Below are 25,136 nucleotides of genomic sequence, written 5' to 3'. Positions count from 1 at the left end.
AAAGGCCCATACATTGGAAGAAACAAATTATACCAGTTTAATTAAATTCATTTGTCCCTCCAATTGACAATCCAAGATTATCATGAACTGTTAGAGTTCAAGTATGCATCAGCTCACGTGTTTCTAGCCGGTAACTCTGTATGTTTTGAATGTTAATACCTACAATTTTTTTTCATATCTCTCTCGGCGGCGGGCCTTTTCCCGTTAACAACAATGTTTGTAGAGCATCATATCAACATGATTGGTTGGTGTAAAGCACCAAACGTTTCCTATGTGGAAATATGCCATTAAGGTGTCTAACTGACTAGGCTATACCTGCCTCCAATGACCATCACGAGAGTAGAGCCATTCTGGTTTCATAAATGCTTGATGAAGGTTATGTAGAAGCCATATCCACATCGTAAATGTGATGCCTGTAAAATGTTCCGCGTTCATCGTCGATAAAAATCGATGTCACCTGCCTTACATCACCAAACTGCAGTAACCTACAGGATGTCCCAGACATGAAGGACACACATTTTGCAGATAGCTACTGAGCATGTGCATGTGCAGGCGTTTGCACACACTATATTGGAAGGCAGAGAAATAAAATTTGGTTGCATTCATATTGCAGTTGGCATTTTGCCATCAAGGAATTAATCTTGGCATGTAGATTTTATTGGCCAGTTGTGTTCCTAAATTTTTAGACTGAACCGGAGAACTGAGTGGATTATATAAAGAATCTAAAAATCCAGAACCCTCTAAAAACATTTGATAAAGCTACTCTCCATACGTATAGATAAAATTTTGGATTTTGATTGGGAACAGTTCTGTTGAAGAACGCCAGCACATTGGTTATTAGAAAATAATTGGCAGCAAGATAGCATAACATGAGAAGTAACTCAATGGACAAAGGACAACATTGACTCAGGAAGTGTTCAATCATATAAGTCAACAATAAAAAAAATGACTACTGCAGGCGGATGTTATTGTGAATAAACGAGATTACCCAAGCTAACTTGTTTGAACAATGTTAATCGTCCGTAATCAAGCTATGCAAATGTTCAACATAACACAGATACATGTTCAGAATCTCTTTCCTTTGCTTTACAGTCCATTGCGATGACGATTTACCGCTTGGGCTTTCCGCCTTACTTCAGGTCAATACCAAGTGTTTATCGCACCCTCAGGTATAAATCAAGACTGATATCTTTAGCAAGCCTCAGCACTTTTGTCCTTCCTACAAACGTACATTTACCCACCATGATGTATATATGGGTTAGTATTGATCTATGTCCCATAGGAAGTGAGATGGATGTAGAGCGGAAACCGCTGCTGTTTCTGCCGTACTCCTCCCTGTCACACCAGCCTGCTGGATAAGAAGCACCACATTGGAAATCATTCGGAACCTGATAAACTGTTTCTAAGCAAAATCATTTTTAGTGATGAAAACGGTAATATGCCTATTGAACGTTTTACTGTTCACAAAGTAGCTGAAGTTACGCAAATGGTTAGGGTATCACAGTTAACCTTGTAGAAAGAAAGTGTCACAATTTCGTCATAGGGAAGCTACCTACGTTTACGTACATGTAGCTTTTCGTCGTCGTCTGGGTGCACTTAATCTCAAGCATCGCAATTCCATTGTCTTTCTGGGTTTAGAGACACACCCTATCCAGCAGGACAGTTTACAACATCTAAAGGACCACGCTTACACGGTTTGCCTTCGTAGTAAGTGCTTTCCTTCCTCAATGCTCGCTATTGGCATTGCCCATGAATGCAGGAATAGATTCTAGTTTCCTGTCCTTGGCCCGGCTCCAACTTGTGGTGAGACGGTGGCAAAAGAGTCAATACAGTACAGCGCAGCTGGCGTGGCACCCATTCCATTAAACTGGAATTGGCGGTGTAGTTATTCATTCAACTATGGACGGAGTTTATGGGGACTTCGGTGAGGGAGAATATGTTTCGGTAGCGATTACGTGATAGTAGTAATGGTTGTTCTCTGTTGTGGCGATGGAAATGACCGTAAAAACACGGAAAACCGGTGTTAGTTTCTGATAGCCTGTGGCTTGTTACAGCTTCGAAGGGCTAATAAAGAGGCAATTGTGACAGCGGTTATTTGTGGATCACTTCGTCTGAGATACTTTACTAGGCCTTGGTTCATACCACTGTCAAAGGTCTTTGACGACCTCCATAAAGTTATGGTGATAGACCATCGGCTAACCATAATTTCTGTATAAACGTAAGCCATTTGATCACGTAAGCCCATTACGATTTTCATGTAGAATGCAACAGGCAATAAAGGATGCGCCAAACAGATCATTAACTCAACAAATGCAGTAAATCATACATTGGTCCAAAAGGAAATGTGGTCTGTATATGAGGTGCAAGAACCAAGTTCAACTGGCATCAAGCTAGGCCTACTCACGTATTGTAAATTGGAACCCGAGGGAGGTGTTTCCAAGAAATGGGCCGGGTATTACGACAATTTTCATTTTCCGAATCGATGAAAACACGTGTCTAATATGATAGTATTTATACAACTGTAAAACTATTGTTGACATTTCGACATTTGTCTATGTAATCTACACAATGTATCGCACCGAAAGGACGCAGCATCTGTGTCCTTGTCAAAGTTATGTACGCTAACAATTCTACTTCAATTGACCCTGACTACATGTAGCTAGCATACGTGTACTATGACCTTACGCTATTCATATATCTCATTTGATGAGATGATGAAATGTCGCAAACATCTGTGATATTAGATACATATACAGATATATATAAGTGGTCATATCGTTGGCATTAACAATGGTTTGTATTAACTTTGCTGTGCATTATACTGTGTGCCCTTTGGGAGCTCATGTGGCCTCCATTACGCCAACTAAATGACTGTTTATGGAAGAACTTTGCTACAACGACCCATATCACGGTTGCCGGGCTTAACGACGAAAATGTAGATTATGACGAAGACATAGGTTGTGTACAATAAAAAGTTTAATTTGCAAATAACGCTCATTCATGTGCACCGTGAAACTTTCAAATAATGAATTATGTGTCCAACATTTTACCGGTAGTCACATACAGTTTAAGGGATTAAGGAAATGAACAAGCTTCAATTTAACTTAGAATGTACTCATCTTATCCGAAATAGATGAGCAGTAATGTCGACTGGCATTTAACTTAACAAGTGCGTCATTGATCAGAATTTCTTTTTCCAAAATTCAATTAATACTTCTTAAGTAGTTTTTTTCTGATTCGTGGCCATTGGTATTTCTCAGAGGCACTGGCAGTGTATGTAATTTCAGATCCCCCCACCCCTCGTTCCCAGTTTCGGGACGCTCGCACAGTGCACACTCCACGTTCGTTCCCAACCACGTTCTGGGACATTTGCCAGGAGGGCCGTTAATACAAAATAGCAGGTTATTGTGCCATTCAATTTCTAACGGACGGTTCCGGACGATGAACGTGCTTATTAGACTTGGTGCTTCCAACACACCTGGGTCCCACTTCCAACACTTCCGCTCTCAGGGGCTTACATCTGGCCTTCAACTTCTCGAAAAGTGTTGCCAACATTTCCTTTCATGTTCATTATACGAGCAGTAATAATCATCATCTTCAATACCCAAGGTGTTTCTTTTTTCAATACTCTGAAAGTTGTTACAATGAAAAAAATCTTTAAGCGTTGGTGTTGGGCTTGCACGTTCATTCAGGTTTCACTTTATGTCATACATTAGTTCATTTTTCTTGTACCGAGATATTCCTCACCACGGATCCAGCACAGAGCGAGGAGATTCGGAAAATCCTCACGTACATTTCGGCTTCAGGTGACTATATCATGTCGGATGAAGCAGGGATCTGGCCTCTTAGACCAAAACTTTCAAGTACCTTTACTCCTTTTGCAAATTCTTCATTTCCGATGTCGCTGGATCCGGATACGTACCGACCTTTCAGTAGCCGACCTGTCTATCAAGGTAGACAGTTCACTTTCTAATGGTGTCCTTTTCCTTCTAGTCCTGACCCATAACAAAGTCAGGGCCACAGTAGATGAAGTTCGATCTTCTCGTACGCGGAAGGCGTAACATTCATGGGAGTCACTCTCCCGGGGGATGGAGAGACTTGCAACTTAGCGACATGCCAATATAACAGACCCTCTCAAATGCAATCTTCTTTATTGGGTTGGGAATAAAGCCGTATATAGTGGTGATTCCAGTCTCTTGAGGGGGATGCTGACTGATGTTGTGTCGGAAAAACGTCATTGTCAATCTCGATGATGTGATCAGCAAATAGCTTGTTCTTTTTTGTTTAGGGCTCTAATACTGATACATTTATTTTATCTTGACACTCTTTGTCTAAGGGAATGAGATTTCCATGTGTAATGTACATTTCCTAATGTATAATTGAGGTCAAAACGTAAAGCTTAAGTCATTCCACAATGAAACGGTTGGTTTATTCTACGACTGAAAAAAAACAGACTAGTAGTTAATCTAGTGTCGACATAATGCTTCCTTCCAGACTTTTGTCATGGTGCCATCACTGTAACATCAATCAAGACTGGATGAAAACTAGGGCGATTTCATTTCACTTAGGAATTCCAACGAATAATGGAAAACAAACTAAGAAATGCCCATCGACCCAAACAGCTGACAGAAATTTCGTGTTAGGAAGATTGAAAGTTTAATGATTGATGCGCAGGAAGATTTCTTAAGTCTATTTCCGGCTATGAAATAATTGAAGAAGGAACACGGGAGCGTCTGGACGGGCGAGATAGACATGGGGGCACGACACGAAAGGATTTGATGCAAGGATATCGGATGTCTTATGCTGATAAGGCAAGTTGCTCAGAAACCCTCCGTGGTCCTCCAGACATAGTCAGATATATGACCCTTTTTATACACATATAGAAACATGAATCACGGCATGTAGCTACATGTACTGTTACACATGTAATACTTGTTTGATTTGATCGAATATACAACACGTTATTTGTAACACGTTATACGGCAAGTCGTTTGAGGCTATAACGTTATATATCCAAGTAATAAAATATGCAAGGCAATAGTTACTTGTTAAGTACCAGGATAAATTTTAGAGCCATTGTTATCTTGCGTACGTTATAAGGCAGTTTGATCTGCACTCTCACTCAGGAAGGCCTACCTAAAAGTACATATCAACCATCTCCATCACAGCCAACGTACTGACCAAGAGCTTAGCAAACGCACACTGCTGGATTTACTCCAAAGCCTCTCCTGACGTATGTAGGACGTTCCCTATATGTATCATATCAGGCCACCTTTCCCACAAGGTCTACAGTATAGACTAGACTTGAGCAGATCATTGTGCCGTTTGTAGGGTCAGCTAACCCCGTTACGTGATGGATGAACTGACACAAATACAGCTCCATGTGAACCAGTTTCCTGCCGATATGCTTTCCACTTAAGAGAGATGAGATGACCTCGCGATCCCAAGGCAGATCCAGTCGAATTAGCTGTTCATGGATTTTAGAATGACTACACTTGCTACCTTAGGGATGACCTTGTAACTCAAAGAAGCAGCCTCGCAGTTGAGGTCCTGGTCCCAACTGGTTCAAATTCCATCTTGGTTCGGCGGCAACCGTCTTTCGGCCTAGAATGGATATAATGGGATGTCCACATTCCTCTTGTGCTACGAGATCCACAATCTCATAGAGGTCAAGTAAACGTTAAGACCTTGTGAACCATTAGAAGTAAAATAAGATATAAAATGCACGTGATCTCGGTCAATGTGCACCCCAATAACCTAGCCACGACATCGTGTGACCTTAATCTCTCTATACGAACTAAATATTTATACTAGCCCTAAGTGTAAATGTGGGGATCCAAATGAGACAACTGAGCACTACCTGTTGCACTGCGAGCTGTTTAATAGCAAAATGGCCCATATGTTGCAAACCCTATCCTATTTAAACATTGACGAAATACTCTCTTCTAACCCCTCAATTCATCTGACAATACTTCATGTACCCTACTCCCTACGGGCAGCCTCTCCCGTCCCACAATCGACCAACTGCCAAATTGTCGACATTGTGTTCAATTATGTTTCAAAGACCGGGAGATTCGTTTAGTTTATCTAGATTGGCCGGTCAGCTTGATTTTGTGTATGTGATGTCGTAATCTTGATTCAGTTTGTTTTGTTATTGCTGGTAATTAGATTTTATGATCATTAGTTTACTTCGTTGTTATTATTGTCATTTCTATGCTATAACGTTGACGTAGTTTATTTTGTATTTCAACCTGAGTTACATGTTACTGATGTAATGATTACTTCTATTTGTTAATTTTGACTGTCATCTGTTATTTCATGTTACTTTGAGCAGACAACTTGCATGATGAAATGTGTTTCTTCTCTAATGCTCTAAAACTAAATCTTTCTTTATGTCAGCCTCGAATGGACCATCCTCCTGTAAGTTAATGTGATGCTATTCATAAAGTGGTTGCCCTGGAGACTACCAGCATTCGTGTATGATTTGTTTCCTTGAAGGATGATTGAGCAACATCTATATTGTATATACAGATTGGAATGGCGAAGATTGTATCTGGAAAGTATGTCTATACTCGAGCTCTCACTTTTATCTCTACATTTGTCAAACACCCCTTACAGCTTCATCTCCACTTCCATGCCGACCAGGGTAATAACATCATAACTCTCAACAGTTCGACTGAACGTGTCCCTGCTAATATAGTTACTAACGTACGGCTGCAGGGATGTGAATCCAATTACAAACGCTGGTCTGATAAAACCAAGTTATACATCTTCAGGGTTCATAAGCTTGTTAATCTTCCAGAAAGGTTGATTGCTATCGAGACCACAAGGAAGCTATCAGGTTTTATAGCTCTCGCTTTCGGTCTTATCGAGTGATCTTCCGCAGTTCTATAGAGACGCATGTTAATGGTGCTGTTCAATGAGGCCATCACTGAGTTATGTCACAATTAATGATCTCAGGCTGACAATATGTAACACTTGGTTCTAATGGCTCAATTTGCGTGGTTGTAAGTTTATTGCAATTGAAATATTGGTGTGTTTTTTTTTCTTACGAGCAAAACCGTGTTTCTTTTACGGGTGTGCCAGCGGTGTCCCCAAGACGTCTTCAAGTCTCCCGTTACTTGAATGTGGTACAAAATGAAACTACATAGGAAGCCTTGGTTTGAAATGAAAGTCGGCAACCAGGATGCACACAGCAAGAGTTTCTCGTATCGTATGGTTTTCATAAAAAGTGTGTTTTTTCTAAGGTAATCATGATTCTTGGCCTAGCTTGAATTTTGCTATCGATATAAAGCAAAAAGTGCCAAAAACGTCTTACAAAATGTTTCCCATCGATATTTACTCCAACAATTGAAGTTACAGAGAGCAATAGGGGTGATTAATCTTATTGTAAAACCCCATGGTGTTTGATGTTGCCACCACAGTGGACGGAGCGTCTTACAGAGAGCGACCTAAATCAGCTGATGTCCTGAAAGGAGACACAGTAACGCTCCACTGTGCCATTGACGGACTTCCCCCATCAGAGATGGTGCAGTGGTACGGCCCGCCGGATATGCGTCATATCTCCAGTGGTAACGTCATCGCCAAACGCTTCAAGGGAAGGTATAAATAGCATTACTGTACTCTCAAAATACAGATTATTTCATAAAAATAGATTATCAAAGAACAGATTTTGACACTTCCCTCGTAGCATGAATAAGGAGGTCCATAAATGTATCAACGATTTTTAAAAACCTTTCGAAGATGATTTTCTACATAGTGGAACACGCGCATTGAACTCTCGATCTTTCTTATAATTATTAATTTAATTGACAAAAATGTGGCATGCATTATTTAACTCAAATCTAAACTTGTAGGGCAGTGGTCGAACTCTAGATCTTTCTTAATTAACAAAAATGTGGCATGCATTATTTAACTCAAATCTAAACTTGTAGGGCAGTGGTCAACATAAATGTTCAGATTTATACGTTTAGCATAGACATGGAAACCTCATCCGTTCTCCAAGGGACCAGAAGTGCCAGTTCATGTAAATCATGTGCACAAAATGCCATATAAAGGTTGTATATCATGCTTTACTACATGTGATAGGGACACGATAACCTTGGTACCCACAAACATTTTCGGAAGTTATTTCCTGTGGAAAGTGTAGTTTTGTGTTCAAGTGAACAAGATGTGATATCATGTAGTCTATTTAGGTCTGTTGTTTGTGTCATTTTGTAATGTGCACCTTATCTCACTCTTGTAGCTTGGGCATTTCCAATCAGAATTGGATCTCAAATGTTAAGAAAACGTTACATAAAAATAAAAGACGCTTTTTATCGCCTTTTAAGACCACATAACATCCTCCAACAACCAATAATACATACCAATAGTCAAGCCCATAAATGCACCTCTCACTCACAGGAAGGAGCTCCTGGTAATATATGTAACATTACACAGTATGAAATAAAACACACTACAAGCAGGCACCAACTCCGGATCTCCAAGACCCCACACGTACGTATGCAATTTAGTCCATTTCTAAATACCCCTCCCCCACCCCTGCTGTAGATACCGAATCCTTGGAGACACCACAAGAGGGGAACACAACTTACAGATTCTACGCGCGGCTAACTCAGACGAGGGAGACTATAGGTGCAGCACACTGTCACTGGACGAGACTGCTGAGGCTACCCTCGCAGTAGTAGGTACGTCAACACGGTGTATACCTCTCAAGCGGTGAGTTATAAATGTGTAACGTTAAATGACGACTTACAGTCGCAGGCATTCCATGCATAACAACATTTCTACATTACTGCTTATCAGAATAAATCATACTGATCACAACTTTTCACCTGATATAGTGCACAACGTTTCATCTGATAACGCACAACCTTTCACCTGATAATGCACAACTTTTCACCTGAGTCAATGGAACGTGTTTTCTCAGTGAGACGCGCAGACTCTGAGAGAGCTATCTGAGAGAGACTCTGGGCGCCATGTTTAATGCAACGCAACGAAACGTTTATTTTTTTCTTGAACTGTTCAGTTGGTGAGCAGAAATAACACCACCCGTAAACTGAAAATGAATATGTCGCATTCACGTAAGCTGTAGTGTAAATTTGTTGCGAGTCAGCATCAGGGTTTCAGACTTGATCTTTCACTCTTGTATTCTACGTGTACGAGCGTTCATTGCATACTGGTTATCCATATAATGTAGCTTGCTTTCATGCAACACACTATGACGCACTGTATAATCCATGTTTTATCCATTAACTGAAATCTTGCCACCCTGGTCAAAAATGGCTAAAGCTGTCCAAGCGTACAATAACAAAGTAAAACTGAAACTCACAAAGACACAATTGCATCGGTTCCATGTACTAGAGCTTCCCTATTACTCAATTTAGTAGTAATAGTAGTAAGTGCAAAACGAAATACACCGGGTCGTGCCATTTTTACACAAAAAGTAGAACAATAGGATAGTTCTAGTATTGGGTACTTGGTGCAATTGTTTCTTGTTCTTGACTACACGAAGCGAAATTGGTATTCATTACGTCATACCACAGTTCCACTGTCGGGCCCACCCGACATTATTGGTGACACGGCCCCTCGTAAGGCAGGCCAGGGGCTGATGCTGACGTGCACGTCGGTAGGGGGCAGGCCCCCTCCCCGCCTGACATGGTACAACGGCACCAGGCCATACAAGCTCCCGGACGACGCCTTCAAAGAGGGGATCAACAAGGGTGAAGTGATGCTGAACTTGGTGATCCCGTACCTCACGAAATGGGATAATGGCGCGAACCTGTCTTGCAAGGCAAACCAGGGTTTCCCCTCCCTGGTGAAGGCCAGGACAGCCGTCAAGGTCCTTAACGTCAGATGTAAGTACCACGTCCAACGGAAAGCTGGTCTAACAGGACAGAACAATAGCTGTAGAACCACTGTAAGGATTGAGACACATAAACATTTGGCATGCAGGTCAAATAGGAACTGTGAAAGAGAATAGTATAAGTTTTAGTTCAGATCCCGTTGGGCCAGTTTTCGTTGAGCACTGTGCGTAAACTGTCTGTGTTCACTCATTTGCCAATGCACCAAAATTTCTCTGACATTTATTAATCACTAACGCTAACAAATATCTATATTTAGTGTAGGAACATGTAGGACTAATTACGGCAGGATACGAGCAGATAGATTATAACATGTTAATTTGCACAGCCTTGAAGTAATAAACTAAATGAGAAGTTCCGATTTGTTGTTATTCATTCACACTTTTTACAAAGATGATCACGCTCCATACTACACCGCACCACATCGCACTTGGCATTACTCTCCAAGCAGAGGTTGAGTCGCGTACATATAGTAGTGGTCGGAAAAATGGCACTTGGCATGGCATCGGTCTAGAGCATCACAGCCTGTCATAATTACTCCTTTGGGGCCATGTTGTGTATATAAGTCTTTGATCCTCTTAACGACTTAATATACTTCGAATTATTCACATACAAACTGTGTAACTTTTCAAGAAGTTGGATTGGGAGTTTGCAGTGTCTTCCATCACTAGTATCAGTACAGCTTATGCTGAATATAGAAGCCTCACAATTGTCAACGGTTGGCTTCCCCCTAAAGGGCCCATCAAGAACCCTCTGCTCAATGACCCATCTGCCACTGTCAGCCTTATCTGATGACATGGGTGAATTCAGTTCTATCGATAAGAACTGTTATGGGTCGTGAAATTCAACGGCGGACGCAAACAAAGTCCCTCTAGAAGTGTAAGCAATGGTATAAGAAATAGATAGGTGATATGTCATTGTCTGTGCAAGTTATAGCCACCTAAGATACATTAGAACAATCTATCACATAATGTAATATAGTACACTTAAAGGTTACATAGGCATTCATAAGACGTAGTTGCACTGGCATTGTCCTTTTAAACACCACTGAGTAAAATGGCACGGCCCTGTGTACACATGTTAGACTTTCGTAACGGAGGCGTAATGTTTCAGACGTCTCCAGAAAGCTTATAATTAACAGAAAATGTCACATTTGTTATGTCTTGTTTTTCGTAGCTAATTTGACAAAAAGAAGCAGTACTTCGAATTCCTTCTTGGCTTAGCAGCTTATCTGATCCGAAACATCCACGTCTTCTACATCTGAACACTCATAACAGTTTGGGCGTACATGAGATCCGAATAAAGTGATCCAGTTTACTGTCCAATGGACTATCACCTCTATAACTTTGGATTACTGTCTATCGATATCAGGATGACCCATGATAACATCTCCCCTCTTGGTGTATAAGCGATACAGATCTGAACCTTGATGCCATAATGGTTACTCTTGTGAATGATATCAGGTGCGTGCAGGTTGGAGGGAAGCTTTGAGCACGACATTGATAACGGCAGTGATAACACAGCATGCACATATGCTGATGATTTAGATCGAAAGTGATATGTTCTGACACCAACTATCAGACGACTGTCCAAAATAAGTTCATAAGGAATACAGAGCAGTTGAACCTACACAAGCATCTCTGGTCCTTTAGGCTGCTGTCAGTTGCTAGAAGAGTGGATCTCCAACTTTTTGAAGGTCCGAGAGGAGATATTTTGTATTTATCTAACGCGATGCCTTTCCTAGCTAACCAAGACTAATACTCATAGACAACATGTTTTATATTCACCAATTCACGATTCAACCAACTCCTCCATTGCCAGATCCACCGACTGTAACGGTGACGCCGAAGTCGTCACGTGTGATGGAGGGAGAGTCGCTGAACGTCACATGTCACGTGGACAGCAACCCCCCTGCTGACGTCGACTGGAGAAAGGTCGGCCACGCGCTACCCTTCAGGGTAGACAACAGGTGAGGCGATCCTACCTGGTTGCTATACTGGAAGGTGATTCAAACATTGATATTCTGTGACGCACACGCCTGTCTATCCTGTTCAGGATCTTATATGAAAACTTGGTCATACCAGTGGGAACTCAATGTATGGTAAATAATCCAGTCTGCATTTTGCGTCATCTGTTATTTGAACTCTAATTAAGCTTATATTTGCACAAAGAAATAAGTTACGTCCAATGTTTCTATATGATCTATGTTGATGTGATTGCATTGGAAAACGTACAAACTCGTGAAGTTGCAAAGAAGTTATCTGCCAATAAAAGTAATATTCTTAGCTGCCAGTTCTACATTGCAAAGACCCGATTTACACACGCGTTTCCGAGTCGACTATAAGTCACAGAGTCAACTCAAGTCTACTGAAACACGAGTGTGTAAAGCGGTCCATTGTCTTCCCGCGCAGAGGTCAGGTGCTTCACTTAGACAGAGTCTCCAGCTCGGACGCAGGGATCTACCAATGCATCGCGGAAAACGGGATCCCGCCAGTCGGCTACGGCACGTTCACGCTGGAGGTTCTGTGTAAGATAACGAGTTCCTTCCTTCAGGTTAACACTGCAGGATCTATGTAAGATCACGTGTCCACTTGTGTACGAGCTCTTGAATACTTTCCTTTCACACAAAAGGACTTCGTACCTACCTACCTACCTACCTAGTCCCTTGACCTCCAGGTCGTTGGGGGGGGGGGGCAAGGTAGACATGAAGATAGAGGATAAAGGACTGCGTACAATATATATAGTGCAAAAGTGTGTAATTCTCACCAACTTTCAGACACAATCGAATACCGAATTATGTATACACTAAAGTATTTGTCACGTGACACCGCGACAGGTGCATTTTACATCACGCCTGTACAAGTGTAACGACCTTCAACGTTTTTGCTGTATTCCATTGCTCAAAGTCATGTATAAAGTAATATCATGACATAACGTTATGTTATTTATTTCATATGGACAGAGTGATTATGAACCTGACTTGTATCTTATTCTTTTTAAATCCCCAGTTACTCCAAGAATCCGGCAGACGTTTGACACCAAAGTGAGCGTGCTGTACGGACAGGACGGGTTCTCCTTGGAGTGTGTGGCGGAGGGAAATCCCAGGCCGCAGGTGAGGTGGCGGCGGCAGAACACAGAGCTGTACATGGGCAACCCGCTGGTGCTGTCCCCGGTCAACTACGATGTGGAGGGGAAGTACGCATGCGTGGCCAGCAGTCCCGGATTTGCGAGTGTGGATAAGGAGACCTTTATCGATGTGGTTGGTAAGGGAACACCCCAAAATAGAAATTCTCTCGTTTATTTTTAAATCTTCTTCACGTCAAATACATCAAAATGTTTATCATCGATTTTTACGTTTGTCATACAAAGTTGTACATACTGGCGCAAATGATTGGACGCAATAGTTTCAAAATGTTCTACATTTAGGCACGACAGATCATCGTTTAGTCCTCTATATTACTCAGATTGCTCGTTTTTTATAACTTTTTGGTTATCTTATTACCGGCGTTACCCATTCCGCAAATGAAAGCATTTCAGCGTAAAAATATTGGTTATTCTTAATTTCCGTTGCTACTAGTAAGGTAACAGGTCAATGCATTTTGTTTTAAGAAGAGTCCAGCCGACCGTTGAAAATACATCACCCGCATGAAGAATGTGCAAAACAGAAAAATACCGATCGATATCACATCGTTGTAGGTCGGAGGTCCGTCATTAATCATGCCCAGATCGTTAAATATCTATTAAGGTAGGATTAGCCTCATCCGCACAGGTCAGCTCGGTAAAACTGAACAAATATAGAACTTAGTATAGATGTCTTATGATTGCGGTATTGGAACGGAAGGTGCCCATCTGGCGCGTAGATTCCACATCCACTTTCACATCGTTTATTGCATACAATAGAGATGATAGATAGTATAGAGGTCAACGTGTTAGTGTTTATCCGTCACTGAAACGTACCTTTCTCAAAAGTAATACACGATGTGTAAGTATTGTAGGAACTGAGGTATGTGCGTGTACACGTATGATAATTGGATGCCTCTTATTTACATCCAGGGGGCGGTTTTATAGAGATTAGGGTTGATGGGATGGGCTGAAGCAAAGGGGAACATCATATTACAGTAATAATGGTCCCAGATGAGCTGGTTAGGCTATAAGGTTTTCTAATCCTCCTCTGTGCGCACCCCTGGCTTTTAGAACAGTTAAATGGCTCAAGGCGAGGTTCTCTTTAAACACGACAGCAAACAAATAGATTACAACGTCCCTCTTCAAAGCCCACAGCCCCCACCGGTTCATATCGGGGTTCACCAACCCAGGGGGAAGGTTGGGATCGTGGCACTGACCTTGTAATCCATAAGAAGAATCACTAACCATTAGCCTAAAGCACTCATGTAAAAATCTATATAAAGCAAAAAGTATGGCGCTTCCAAAGGGAGTGACTGGAATGTAGCCTTTCGTACGACCCAGTAGGCGGTGATTAAAGAGATGAAACTTTGTTCAGGGTTGGGGTTAGCGTGCACGAATCGTAGTTCAACTGGAATAATGAGGTTACAGGCGGTTCATAAGCATAACCTTCATTCAGGGATCAAAGACTAAGGTGCGCCGCCGCCCTGCGGATTGATTAACCTGCCCAGACGGGGATCGTTGGAGCCAATGAACCCGGCAGGGTCGCCAGATGAGCGGAGACATACATCATGTTTAATGAGAACTGCCAGTGCGTGATCAGGCACATGTGACGGACTTGTGACCCTGCGCCTATCAAGATAGTCCTTACATGGGTGCTTATAACATACTTCAATGCCACATACAAACTGTCTCGTCATAAAAGTACATATTTAGCGTATCTTAGAGTTTTTGTGGTAATTGAATAACAGCATATTAAGGTCCGGGAGGTTTCTCTCATCCTGGCACCCTATGAGCAAGCCAGGTCAAGAATGATGAAGCACACATAGGTTTTGTAGGTACGTCATGGAAATTGTACCTACCAAAGCAATAAAGCTAATCTTGACGCTAAGTAATAGAAAGGTCTCAGTGGGCATTGACATTGCCATTTAGATCTTAATTTCGGCAGGGTTGGGCCCAGTTTCATCAGAAGTTCAGGTTATGGCCGCACCCCCTTCTTTTCTATCCCCGAAACTTCTGTAGAGTATTTGCTTTTCAGCAAAAATAATACGCAACGAATATGTAGATAAAACGGTTTTGTTCAACTTCCGTACGTTTGCCATGTATATAAAGCCGAGTTGAAGGCGACAGAGTATTGACCTTGAGGTCGATCAACGTCGTCTGGCGCGGCATGTTTGATTACTGGGGAACGTAGATACGTATTTCTGGTTTCATAGTCTGCCTTAAATCGAACCGCAAATGGTATGACTTTTCCTCCATTTTTGATGCCTTGGTCACACATCAGCGCACCTGACAGACTCGGCGCGTGTTATTTCTCACGTGTCCGGATGTGCCAGATGCCGTATTTATGACACGACATTACTTGAAATAACGGATATCAATAAAATCATTACTAAAAGCCAAAGCGACCGAAAGAGGTGGTTTTCGTCCACACGCGGTGTCATCTATCACACTTAATCACTTAAAATGTTTCCATGCTTTGAATCAATTGTGTTGTACGTTGAGAAAGGTTCGGATCGACTGACTGAGACGGATGTATGTTGACGCGTGGTTGGAATATTGCGGCCTGCTCTTAAGTATTGCAAACAAGTCACGTATTCAGGCTCCGCTGGGTAGGGACGGGTACATGTATGTCCAACAAGTCGGTCCAAAAGGCTCAACATTTCAATCTTGTTTCCAAATCTAGGGATAGCTTGACCTAAATACAGGGTTTATTTTCATTTTTGAACTTTATAGCCTTTAACGTATGCTACATTCTTTATTTCGACTCGTGATTTGTATCATTCTCAATGTTTTACAATTCTAGAATTCTCCTCCGGTACTCTTTTCGCTCTTTTTTCGTTCCTTCTCCACTGTATCCTGCATGAGATGTCCCTGACGACCACCATGTTTCCGCCGCTCCTGTAGGCAGGCCAGAGGTCCGGGACAGCTCCCTGTCCACTCTCACCATCGTGGAGGGCGGAGACGCCACGCTCATCTGTGAGGTGGCGTCCGATCCTGTTCCTGACGGCATCACGTGGTTCTGGAGGGACTCCAACGGAAAAGAGACCATATACACTGCGGGAATTACAGAACACGTCGCGGTAACTATCAGATAAAAGTGTGCATTGTGTGAATGTGTGTGTTAAAAAGTGTGGCAGCACAACTCCGGTGTCCTGCCTTCTGTAAATGCATCACTTGATTGTCGTCTTCGCTTTTTCGGCATAGTGTAATGCACTGTGAATAAGTTACTGTTCCTATTGTAGGTTAGGGAAGAGAGAACGAGCAAAGGTGTGAAGAGTCTCCTGACCGTCAGCACGGCGGCGCTGGACCAGGCGGGGAACTACATGTGTCGAGCGTCCAACATGTTCGGGTCCGACCAGAAGGACTTCAGGCTGGAAGTGCAAGGTGATAGTTATGTACCGTACCGTACTGCCAATATATGCGAGAATCAAAATTTGGCTATGCTTAAGTTAAGGAAAGTGGGTAATATCTAAATTACTGATTTGCATGTAGCAAGCTGTCTTCCGCCGCTCTTAGGTCTACATTTAATATCGTAACAATTATCACTTCCGTATACGGTTGCAAAAAACTGGCAGCGTTATAAAGTATCCTTGTGGTCATGAATAATAGATCTGACCTTGTTGTGTTCCTGTGTACATTGTTTTTGTATTTCTAAGATTCGCACCTGACGCTGATCATCGTGATCGCCGTGACGACGGTGGTGTCTCTCCTGGCCGTGATTGTCGGAGTTTGTATCGTTAAGAAGAAAGGCTGGATCTCTGACGACAGAGACTCAGGTGAGGCTGCTGGAAAAAAAACCCTCAGAAGATTAGTACCATGCTCTTGAGATCGCTTGTCCGTCCCCAACTCTTCTATCCATGGCGACCAATTTGCGTTGCACTTATCAGCTATCACGATAGGTGGCGCAAGGTGTACAGACTTGAAGAGATCTCAATGAAGATTTGATGTAATGAAAGAGTCGTCGCTGTCGAATGTGTGTCTGTTTTGACCATATTCTGTTGTGATATACATGTAAACATTGAAATGTTCTTTTCTTATATATAAAGTTAACACCCCTTGGATAGTTTTTTTACATACATGGCAATCAGGTTCTCTGTGTCTTGGAAAATAAACAACTAAGCAAAAGCAGAATAATGGATTCAGAGAGAACATTGTCCGCTAAATCGCTCCTTAAAATTCACTATTTTCACGTAGAAACATCCAGCGTGTCGGTGTCGAGACCTGTCCCGCCAGTCCCGGGCCCGGACATGGTGGACAGGGAAGAACGGGACGGCAAACCCGAGGGTTTGTACGAGTATGACGTCAACAACGGCACACTGAAACCACGCCCTCCGCCAAGGTTGGACAAGGACCCGTATTCGATAGGACTGTCTTATCCGCGTAAGTTCCCTCCGTCTTTCTTTAAAAAGACTAAATGATACAACGTGTATGTATCTAAGCTCAAATCTATGAGGCTTTATCCTAAGAAACGGCAATAACTAAAATAGCCAGTACACATGTCTTCTTTCTGGTAGATTGACATCACAGTAGGTAACTCTTTGGCTAATGCTCAAGTTGTTGTTAGTCTCGGTACAATGACACTGTTTCTACGCAGGCCTGGTAAACGTGCTTCCTTCCTACGCTACCGTGGAGCGAGACCAGCCCAAGAGCCCGGACCCTGACCTGCAGCCCCGCCCGTCCGGTGATGGCGAGTGCGCCCCCACGATCACTGTAAGGAAACAAATGTCTTGTGAGTACCTGTGACGTCACGTGAAGCCATTTCACTCGACGTGCTCTGGCTACCACTGCATGTACACGTCTTAAAAACGAGCCATAGTATCTTATCCATGTAATTCGCCGATGGCAGTTCTGACAAAATGACTGTCATGTTCGGTTTCTAAAGGTTGATGATGTTTTCTTACTCATAGCTAGCGTTAGCTTACTTATCTCCTAAACTTTTGTTTTGTCCTTTACTCCCTTCCCAAGGAGCTACCCCCGAGACACAGCGGTCTGTTCGAATGTAAAGCTGCAGATAACCCCAGTCAGCGGCCACCTGGCTACAACGAGATTCACGCTTTCTAGAAACAACTTGGAAAATCCCTATCCTGTTAAGCAACCTGCACTGGAAGGAGTGGTCTATGTTAGAATCTTCATCTTGGGAAGAATCAATCATGGAGTACATAGGGATACCGAGAACAGCTTGGGTCACCGTAATAAAGTCTCCCCAACGGAGGCATTTCCATCCAGTTCAGCCTACATTTACACGACGCGCGGATGACATGCGACGTCTCTTCCCCAACGACCCCTTTTTGCCCGTTCGGCAAACTTACGTTACCTCAGAAGTAACTTTCCAAGACATCCTCACAAAACGAATACGTCTCAGATTGACTGAAGTGGAGACGCCACAGATTGTGGGTTTATCGGGTCATTGCCATACCTCCTCATCGTGGTAGTTAGGAAATATGTACAGTAGATACCTAAGAGTTTATCAAGACGGGATTTGTTTCGTGTCAAATAAGATAAAGACTTGCATCCCGTGATAGCTTTTTTATTCTCTATATCTGCTCAAAACATTGAGCGACATTTTCAGTGCAACTCGAGGCGACAAGATCTCGTAGACTGTTATAAACTGTATGTTATAAAGAATACACACAATAGACATGATTACAAGATCATAATGTGTTTATATGTGATCATTATCTCACCAACATGACAAAAAGATATGTCAAGTCAGTATGTAGTAACACATGTAGCTAGCCATAGTTTAGGCATGGACCGAGCGAGGGACATGCGACATAGGATAGCAGGTTACTTTAATTACGTTGCCAAGATGCGTAGACACGTTGAAGAATTGAGTAAACATACATTCTGTGAAAATGACTATTAGACATTGTAATTATAACTTTCAGTGTATGTACAGTGGTAAAGATTTTGAAATAAGATTATACTTTTACTGGTGTAATTAATCCTTAAACTTCCATCATTCTAAATTCCATTGATACATATAGTTGGTCCTGAGTTCTTTTCATGTGTGATGTCCACATGCACGTTGTAAGATCAGTTTTAACTCTTCTAATCTTATTCCAGGTCATAATAGACCACAGTCGGTTTAAAACATTATAGTCTTCTTTTATTAAAGGTCATTGTCAGGTCAATGACATATTCGTCTTATATCACTAGGGATCTTATTGAATGAATAACTTAAGACAACAGAGTTTGATAACAGTGTTGAGTAAGACAAAAATATCATCAACATAATCATACAAATACTATCATGAAGGTTTTCTATGTGTAATCTCTATCGAAAAAAAGCCGCGGACGGGCCCAAACGTTCCACCCAAGTGCCCAGCCGGAAACGACACCCCATTATTCTGACCAGCGTAAGATTCCAGGGGGCTTAGATGATGTTGTCTTAGCGTTTACAATTGGAAACGTGATGGTGTTAACAGGACGTAATAGATACATTAGAAACCCTTCCCCTTCTCACGCCGCCATTATCATAGTCTGGTAATGGGACGGAGGAAGGGTATGACAACCGCTTCAGCAACAACTTGTTGTCATAGTGGCGAGACACGACATCACTGCCCATATCTACTTCCATCTGGTGGCTGCGGCGAGGGTACTTGGATGGTTTCCTTTCCTGCACTGGTACGGTGCTTGATGACTTCCTGGACGACTGTCCACCTTCTATGCTGGACGAGTATCCTGAAGATGGGTATCCCTTTTCCTTCTCACTGGAAGGGTAAAACAAATCATGAGTATCTTGGTGGGTGGGGGAGGGGGTTTTGTGTAAAAGTTGTCTAAAACTGAATGAACTACAAACGCCAACTACATTCCAAATAATTCGAAGACGATGAATCCAAGTTATCTGTGCCATATCTATATAAGAGACAATACTTACATGTCTTGTAGCCACTTAGTTGGCCACAGATGTACTTCATCGTCTAGGACATCATCTGCATGAGAGAACCTAGCTTTAGGTCATAAAGGTCAAGGATTATAGAAATAAGCTAAAATGTTAGTCAGAAAAGACAATTTAGTGTGAATAGAATCACTCACCGTCTTTTATCCTGTTTCTTTTGTCATCATCACTGCAAAGATAATTGAATGATTATGGAATTTATTGTGCTATTTCAGTAGCCATGAATACAGAAGCACTTGTGTCTATTGATAAATACAATAAAATCATGTTTATTTCCAAAATCGTGCCCGAAGGCTAATTGCACAAGGACTAAGAGAAGTAATCAGCGTGGTACATAAAACTAGTGTCTAATACAACACAACAACAATTCATGACGCCTTTTGGAAGTCACATAGGTTAATGCGTCATAGTGTTCAAATCTTTGATCACCAGAATATAGACAAGCAAGTCATTTAGGACTTTACAGAAGCAGTTTTGATATGTATCATAAATTTTGAAGTAGATTTTCCTACAACACATCATGCTGATGTATCATCCATAAACGATCAACTTGACACCATCTTGTGATAATTGATACTGGTTGTACTTACCACCAGTAGATAATCAGGCAGCAGAAGGTGACCAAGCAGACCAAGCAGAGAAAAGCCAGAAGGGCAAGTAGAATATCTGAGAGAATACATTTTAAGTTTATTTCTGCTGAACATTGCAAATACAATGCGAGCCGTTTCACTTGCTGCATGGCTCCTGCCACTTGCAGTGCTTCAGAGTAACAACGTTCATCAGTCTGAGGCGAATGTTTAGTTCTGTTTTCTAGACTGAATCATTAGTCCGATTCTTAGCTACAATGGATATAAGGCATGTTAGACATGCAAACTTCTTTAAAATCAAACGGTACACGTGTCATTTGTATGTCATTTTTTTTACATACATATTGCAGGGCATATTGTGTTTTAACGTTTATTGATTGTTTCAACAACCTCTAAATACATTGCAGCGCCCTAAGGCGCTGAATTGCGTATTTAGGCATTAAAAACATTTACACACACATTAAAAACCTAACATAGTAGAGCAGTTAGGCTAACATTTTAAAGGCTTACAATCATATCACACAAATTACCATCATTTATAATCATATCGCACAAATGTGTCTTGCTTTACTAATTACCAATCTATCACAATACAGATAGCACGGTAGTAGTTGACGGTAGTGACATGGGAGATCTCAACTTACATGCAGTGATTGCAGGAGGTTTGCTAACTGCCGACATAGAGTAGTAAAAAAATGTGCACATCGAGTGCAGTAGCTGTGTATGAACGATTGTCAATACTTACATTCAACCTCACATGGAATAAAACCGTTGTTGCATAGACCAAATACGCTCGCGGATATCTCTGGAAAATGGAGAATAATGGTTGTCAGATATCATATCCAGGCAGTACTAGTTCATAAACCTTGTGTATAGAAAGCATAACCACAGATGTCTGCAGTGTAAGGCAAACTATTTCGGTGAAATTCATCAAATGATGTATTTCTGTAGCCTCTACCAGGCTTCGTGGATCGGTGGTCTAATTGTAGAAATTGGACAAATAGAGTCTAAAGTACGCTAAGGGAGTTAGCCGGCCAGAAGAGTACGTTTCCTCACCTAATGATTCTACCGATCCACGGAGCCTGGTAGAGGCTAGTATTTCTGAGCACAACAGATAGAAGGGACGAAATCTCAGGCTCCTGAATGTTTTTTTAAATGTCTGTGTGCTACGTTGAATTAAACAAACAAACAAATAGAGTTCCTTGAACACATATCTTCGCGAAATAGACAAGCTTAAGGATTATTCTGAAGAATGCTGTTTGTAGACGCGAATGTGTTGATCATTTTATTTTATACTATATTATTATGGCCAGTACTCTACGATACAATTGGTGCCTGTACTCCACTGAAGGCAAATGTCATTAGAGAATTAAGTAGAGTTCGAAGAACACAGCCCTTCGCCAGATAACCATGCCTTTAAGGTCCTATTCATGTATCACCAAATAGTACCTACCCCATTAGCAAATGACTGCATGAACATGTGTTCCTCACAAACCCACAAACGCTATCAAAAACATAACCTTCTTGGCAAATGTGACAATGAAATTATGAACACTGTAGTGATACTTTCCAGCGCAACTTTCATAGTGTTTTGTTACAATCATGTAGTCTCTTCCAGACTCCAGCCTGGCCGAATAGTGAATGATGATAAGGGGATTTAGCTATGTGTCGTTAACATTTCTCTCTTTCTCAGTTACATATGTGACAAGTTTGAAAGTCCTATCATGCACTGCAGTGGAACTTTCCTTATTAATTATGCAAATTAACTGATGATTTGCATTATGTATGGCATCACATCTATATACAAAAAATCATGATGATACGTCAACATGTTCATGTTTACTCATTAATTATGGAAATGAGGTCGTCATTTGCATAATTAATATGTACTGGACATTTTTCTTTCTCAGCTACATATGTGACAAATTTGAAAGTCCTATCATGGAATTCAGTAGATTTATGAACTTTTCTAATTAGTTATGCAAATTAGCTGATGATCTGCATAATTAGTATTACATTATGTAAGAGTCATCACTTAGGCTATCTACCACTCAAAAATCACGACCACAGTGTTCAGAACACAAGATGTCAAAAATTGTTGTTTTGCTGCAGTACCTTAGGAAGCCGCTAGGGGGCCCATTATCGAACTTGACCCCTACTAACCTAGCAAATATCACCAGGATTCATTCAAAGTTCTCGAGTTATGCATTCCACAAACAAACGAACGCACACACTCGGCCCGCTACCGTCCTGACGAAAAATGCTACGCCAACCATTTTCGGACTTGACCTTCCTTATCGCAACCGCTACTCAAACACCAAATATCATGAAAATCCATACACAGCTTCTAGAGTTATATGCTGTTGGCATGGATCTATGAACTTTCCTCATTTATTGTGCAAATTAGCTGTTGATTTGCATGATTAGTATTACTTAACGTAAGTTATCACTCATTCTATCTACATACCAAAAATCATGATGATCCGCGGCCGTCAACACGTTCTTGAGTTATTCTCGTCCAAAGTTTGAAAGGAAATCGGTGCCTGCAGGTCCAAATTTACAGCACTTACTCTCTACCCCAAGGGCTATCTACCACTCAAAAATCATGACCACAGCATGTCCAGAACATAAGATGTCAAAATTCAACTTGCAGTACCTTAGGAAGCCGCTACTAAATATCATCAGGATCCATTCAAAAGTTCTCGAGTTATGCTGTTTACAAGAAAGCGGACACACACATTCGGCCCGCTACCGCCCTGATGGAAAAAGGCTACGCCAGCCATTTTCGAATACGACCTTCCTGTCCACAACCGCTACTCAAATACCAAATATCATTAAAATCTATACACAGCTTCTCTAGTTATATGCTGTTGACCTACATATTGGGACACAACATGAGGCCTTAACCAAAAAATATAACCTTCTCGGCGAAGATAACTGCTTATCTTACGGGGCAAGGTAACAAACTCATCGCAAGTTTATCATAAAGGTGTAATTCATTCTTATACATGTATGGGCTTTCTCAATTTCCTATTGAATATAATGTTAATTCCCTAGATCGCGGTTACTGCTAACACTTTAAGCCCAAGACATGAACGCGGTGAGACGAATATTGCGTCCAGATGTTTTCATGTTTTGCGCATCTCACATTAAGTAATTAATCTCATGGGTACTACATTTTCTACAAAGCTTGATACCTTTACACTAACCGAGACAAATTATATTTATGGAAGTTCAATAGATCGTTTTCACAGGACGTTCAAAAAACGCTTCGTCACGCGTGGGCGCCATGTTGGATGATAATCTGGATGTATAGAATACAAAACGGCTCTGTGAAAGTTACTTGCGGCGGGTTCAAGTGTGCTGTTTTTTTTCCACCTGATACCCAGCAAGTTCTCGCTAACATAAGCGAAAACAAACTGTTCATTTTGGCTGTATATTACAGTACGGATATTACTAATTCTTCCCATTCTTCCTGTCTCATTCTCTGTGGCGTGAATCTTTGCATAATCTAAAGGCCACACCCGCACAAAATGTGTTTGCTAGAAGGGGAATCGTCAGCTTTGTCATTTTATTCTGAATCATTTCCTCACCAGTTCCGCAATCTGTTCCATAGAAACCCGCGTCACAGCTGCACGTGTAGGAGTTGACGCCATCGTTACAGGTGCCATGAACACAGGGTGATGATTCGCACTCGTCAGCTTCTGTAGATAAAGAAAAAAAACAAAAATCGTCATGTTTAAAAAATTATTAGCAACAACTATCAACTGATTCCAGTCTTATCATTTTATTCTGAATCATTTCCTCACCAGTTTCGCAGTCTGTTCCATAGAAACCCGCGTCACAGCTGCACGTGTAGGAGTTGACGCCATCGTTACAGGTGCCATGAACACAGGGTGATGATTCGCACTCGTCAATATCTGTAGAAGAAAACAACAAAAATTATCATGCCAAAAAAGATATTGTTTAGCTACAAATATCAACTAATTCCAGCTTTGTCATTTCCTCACCAGTTTCGCAGTCTGTTCCATTGAAGCCCGCGTCACAGCTGCACGTGTAGGAGTTGACGCCATCGTTACAGGTGCCATGAACACAGGGTGATGATTCGCACTCGTCAATATCTGTAGAAGAAAACAACAAAAATTATGATGCCAAAAAAGGTATTGTTTAGCTACAAATATCAACTAATTCCAGCTTTGTCATTTCCTCACCAGTTCCGCAGTCTGTTCCATTGAAACCCGCGTCACAGCTGCACGTGTAGGAGTTGACGCCATCGTTACAGGTGCCATGAACACAGGGTGATGATTCGCACTCGTCAATATCTGTAGAAGAAAACAAGAAAAATTATCATGCCAAAAAAGATATTGTTTAGCTACAAATATCAACTAATTCCAGCTTTGTCATTTCCTCACCAGTTTCGCAGTCTGTTCCATTGAAACCCGCGTCACAGCTGCACGTGTAGGAGTTGACGCCATCGTTACAGGTGCCATGAACACAGGGTGATGATTCGCACTCGTCAATATCTGTAGAAGAAAACAACAAAAATTATCATGCCAAAAAAGATATTGTTTAGCTACAAATATCAACTAATCCAGCTTTGTCACTTCCTCACCAGTTTCGCAGTCTGTTCCATTGAAACCCGCGTCACAGCTGCACGTGTAG

The 25,136-nt window shown here is 41.6% G+C and overlaps 2 protein-coding genes and 1 long non-coding RNA gene across 5 annotated transcripts in view; 1 reads left to right on the top strand and 2 right to left on the bottom strand.

Moving 5' to 3' along the window:
- The window catches only part of LOC118414547 (hemicentin-1-like), a 28,597-nt gene extending 9,670 nt beyond the window's left edge, over positions 1–18,927 (top strand). Inside the window, exons 2-13 of one of the 3 annotated variants that reach the window (XM_035818654.1) lie at positions 7,425–7,602; positions 8,551–8,687; positions 9,546–9,857; positions 11,685–11,832; positions 12,275–12,390; positions 12,872–13,126; positions 15,891–16,066; positions 16,229–16,370; positions 16,643–16,762; positions 17,181–17,366; positions 17,581–17,715; positions 17,952–18,927. In XM_035818654.1, the coding sequence (XP_035674547.1) occupies positions 7,425–7,602; positions 8,551–8,687; positions 9,546–9,857; positions 11,685–11,832; positions 12,275–12,390; positions 12,872–13,126; positions 15,891–16,066; positions 16,229–16,370; positions 16,643–16,762; positions 17,181–17,366; positions 17,581–17,715; positions 17,952–17,953 (1,907 nt within the window). In that variant the 3' untranslated portion in view covers positions 17,954–18,927. The remainder of the gene's footprint in view (positions 1–7,424; positions 7,603–8,550; positions 8,688–9,545; positions 9,858–11,684; positions 11,833–12,274; positions 12,391–12,871; positions 13,127–15,890; positions 16,067–16,228; positions 16,371–16,642; positions 16,763–17,180; positions 17,367–17,580; positions 17,716–17,951) is intronic. The other 2 variants (XM_035818653.1, XM_035818655.1) reach the window with 2 other exon arrangements.
- LOC118414548 lies at positions 7,422–9,534 on the bottom strand. The gene is made up of 3 exons (XR_004830996.1): positions 8,835–9,534; positions 8,367–8,413; positions 7,422–7,590 (listed from the first exon to the last, which is right to left on the bottom strand). It is a non-coding gene; the product is annotated as an uncharacterized LOC118414548 (long non-coding RNA).
- The window catches only part of LOC118413586 (fibropellin-1-like), a 17,804-nt gene continuing 11,429 nt past the window's right edge, over positions 18,762–25,136 (bottom strand). Inside the window, exons 27-35 of the mRNA XM_035817112.1 lie at positions 24,887–24,997; positions 24,686–24,796; positions 24,485–24,595; positions 24,284–24,394; positions 24,068–24,178; positions 20,601–20,646; positions 20,025–20,056; positions 19,867–19,921; positions 18,762–19,699 (exon numbers count right to left, since the gene is read on the bottom strand). Coding sequence (XP_035673005.1) covers positions 19,408–19,699; positions 19,867–19,921; positions 20,025–20,056; positions 20,601–20,646; positions 24,068–24,178; positions 24,284–24,394; positions 24,485–24,595; positions 24,686–24,796; positions 24,887–24,997 — 980 coding nt within the window. The 3' untranslated portion in view covers positions 18,762–19,407. The remainder of the gene's footprint in view (positions 19,700–19,866; positions 19,922–20,024; positions 20,057–20,600; positions 20,647–24,067; positions 24,179–24,283; positions 24,395–24,484; positions 24,596–24,685; positions 24,797–24,886; positions 24,998–25,136) is intronic.

This window comes from Branchiostoma floridae, chromosome 4 (genome assembly GCF_000003815.2).
Source record: "Branchiostoma floridae strain S238N-H82 chromosome 4, Bfl_VNyyK, whole genome shotgun sequence".
Lineage (NCBI taxonomy): Eukaryota > Metazoa > Chordata > Leptocardii > Amphioxiformes > Branchiostomatidae > Branchiostoma > Branchiostoma floridae.
This window is presented reverse-complemented; position numbering and strand designations above follow the sequence as displayed.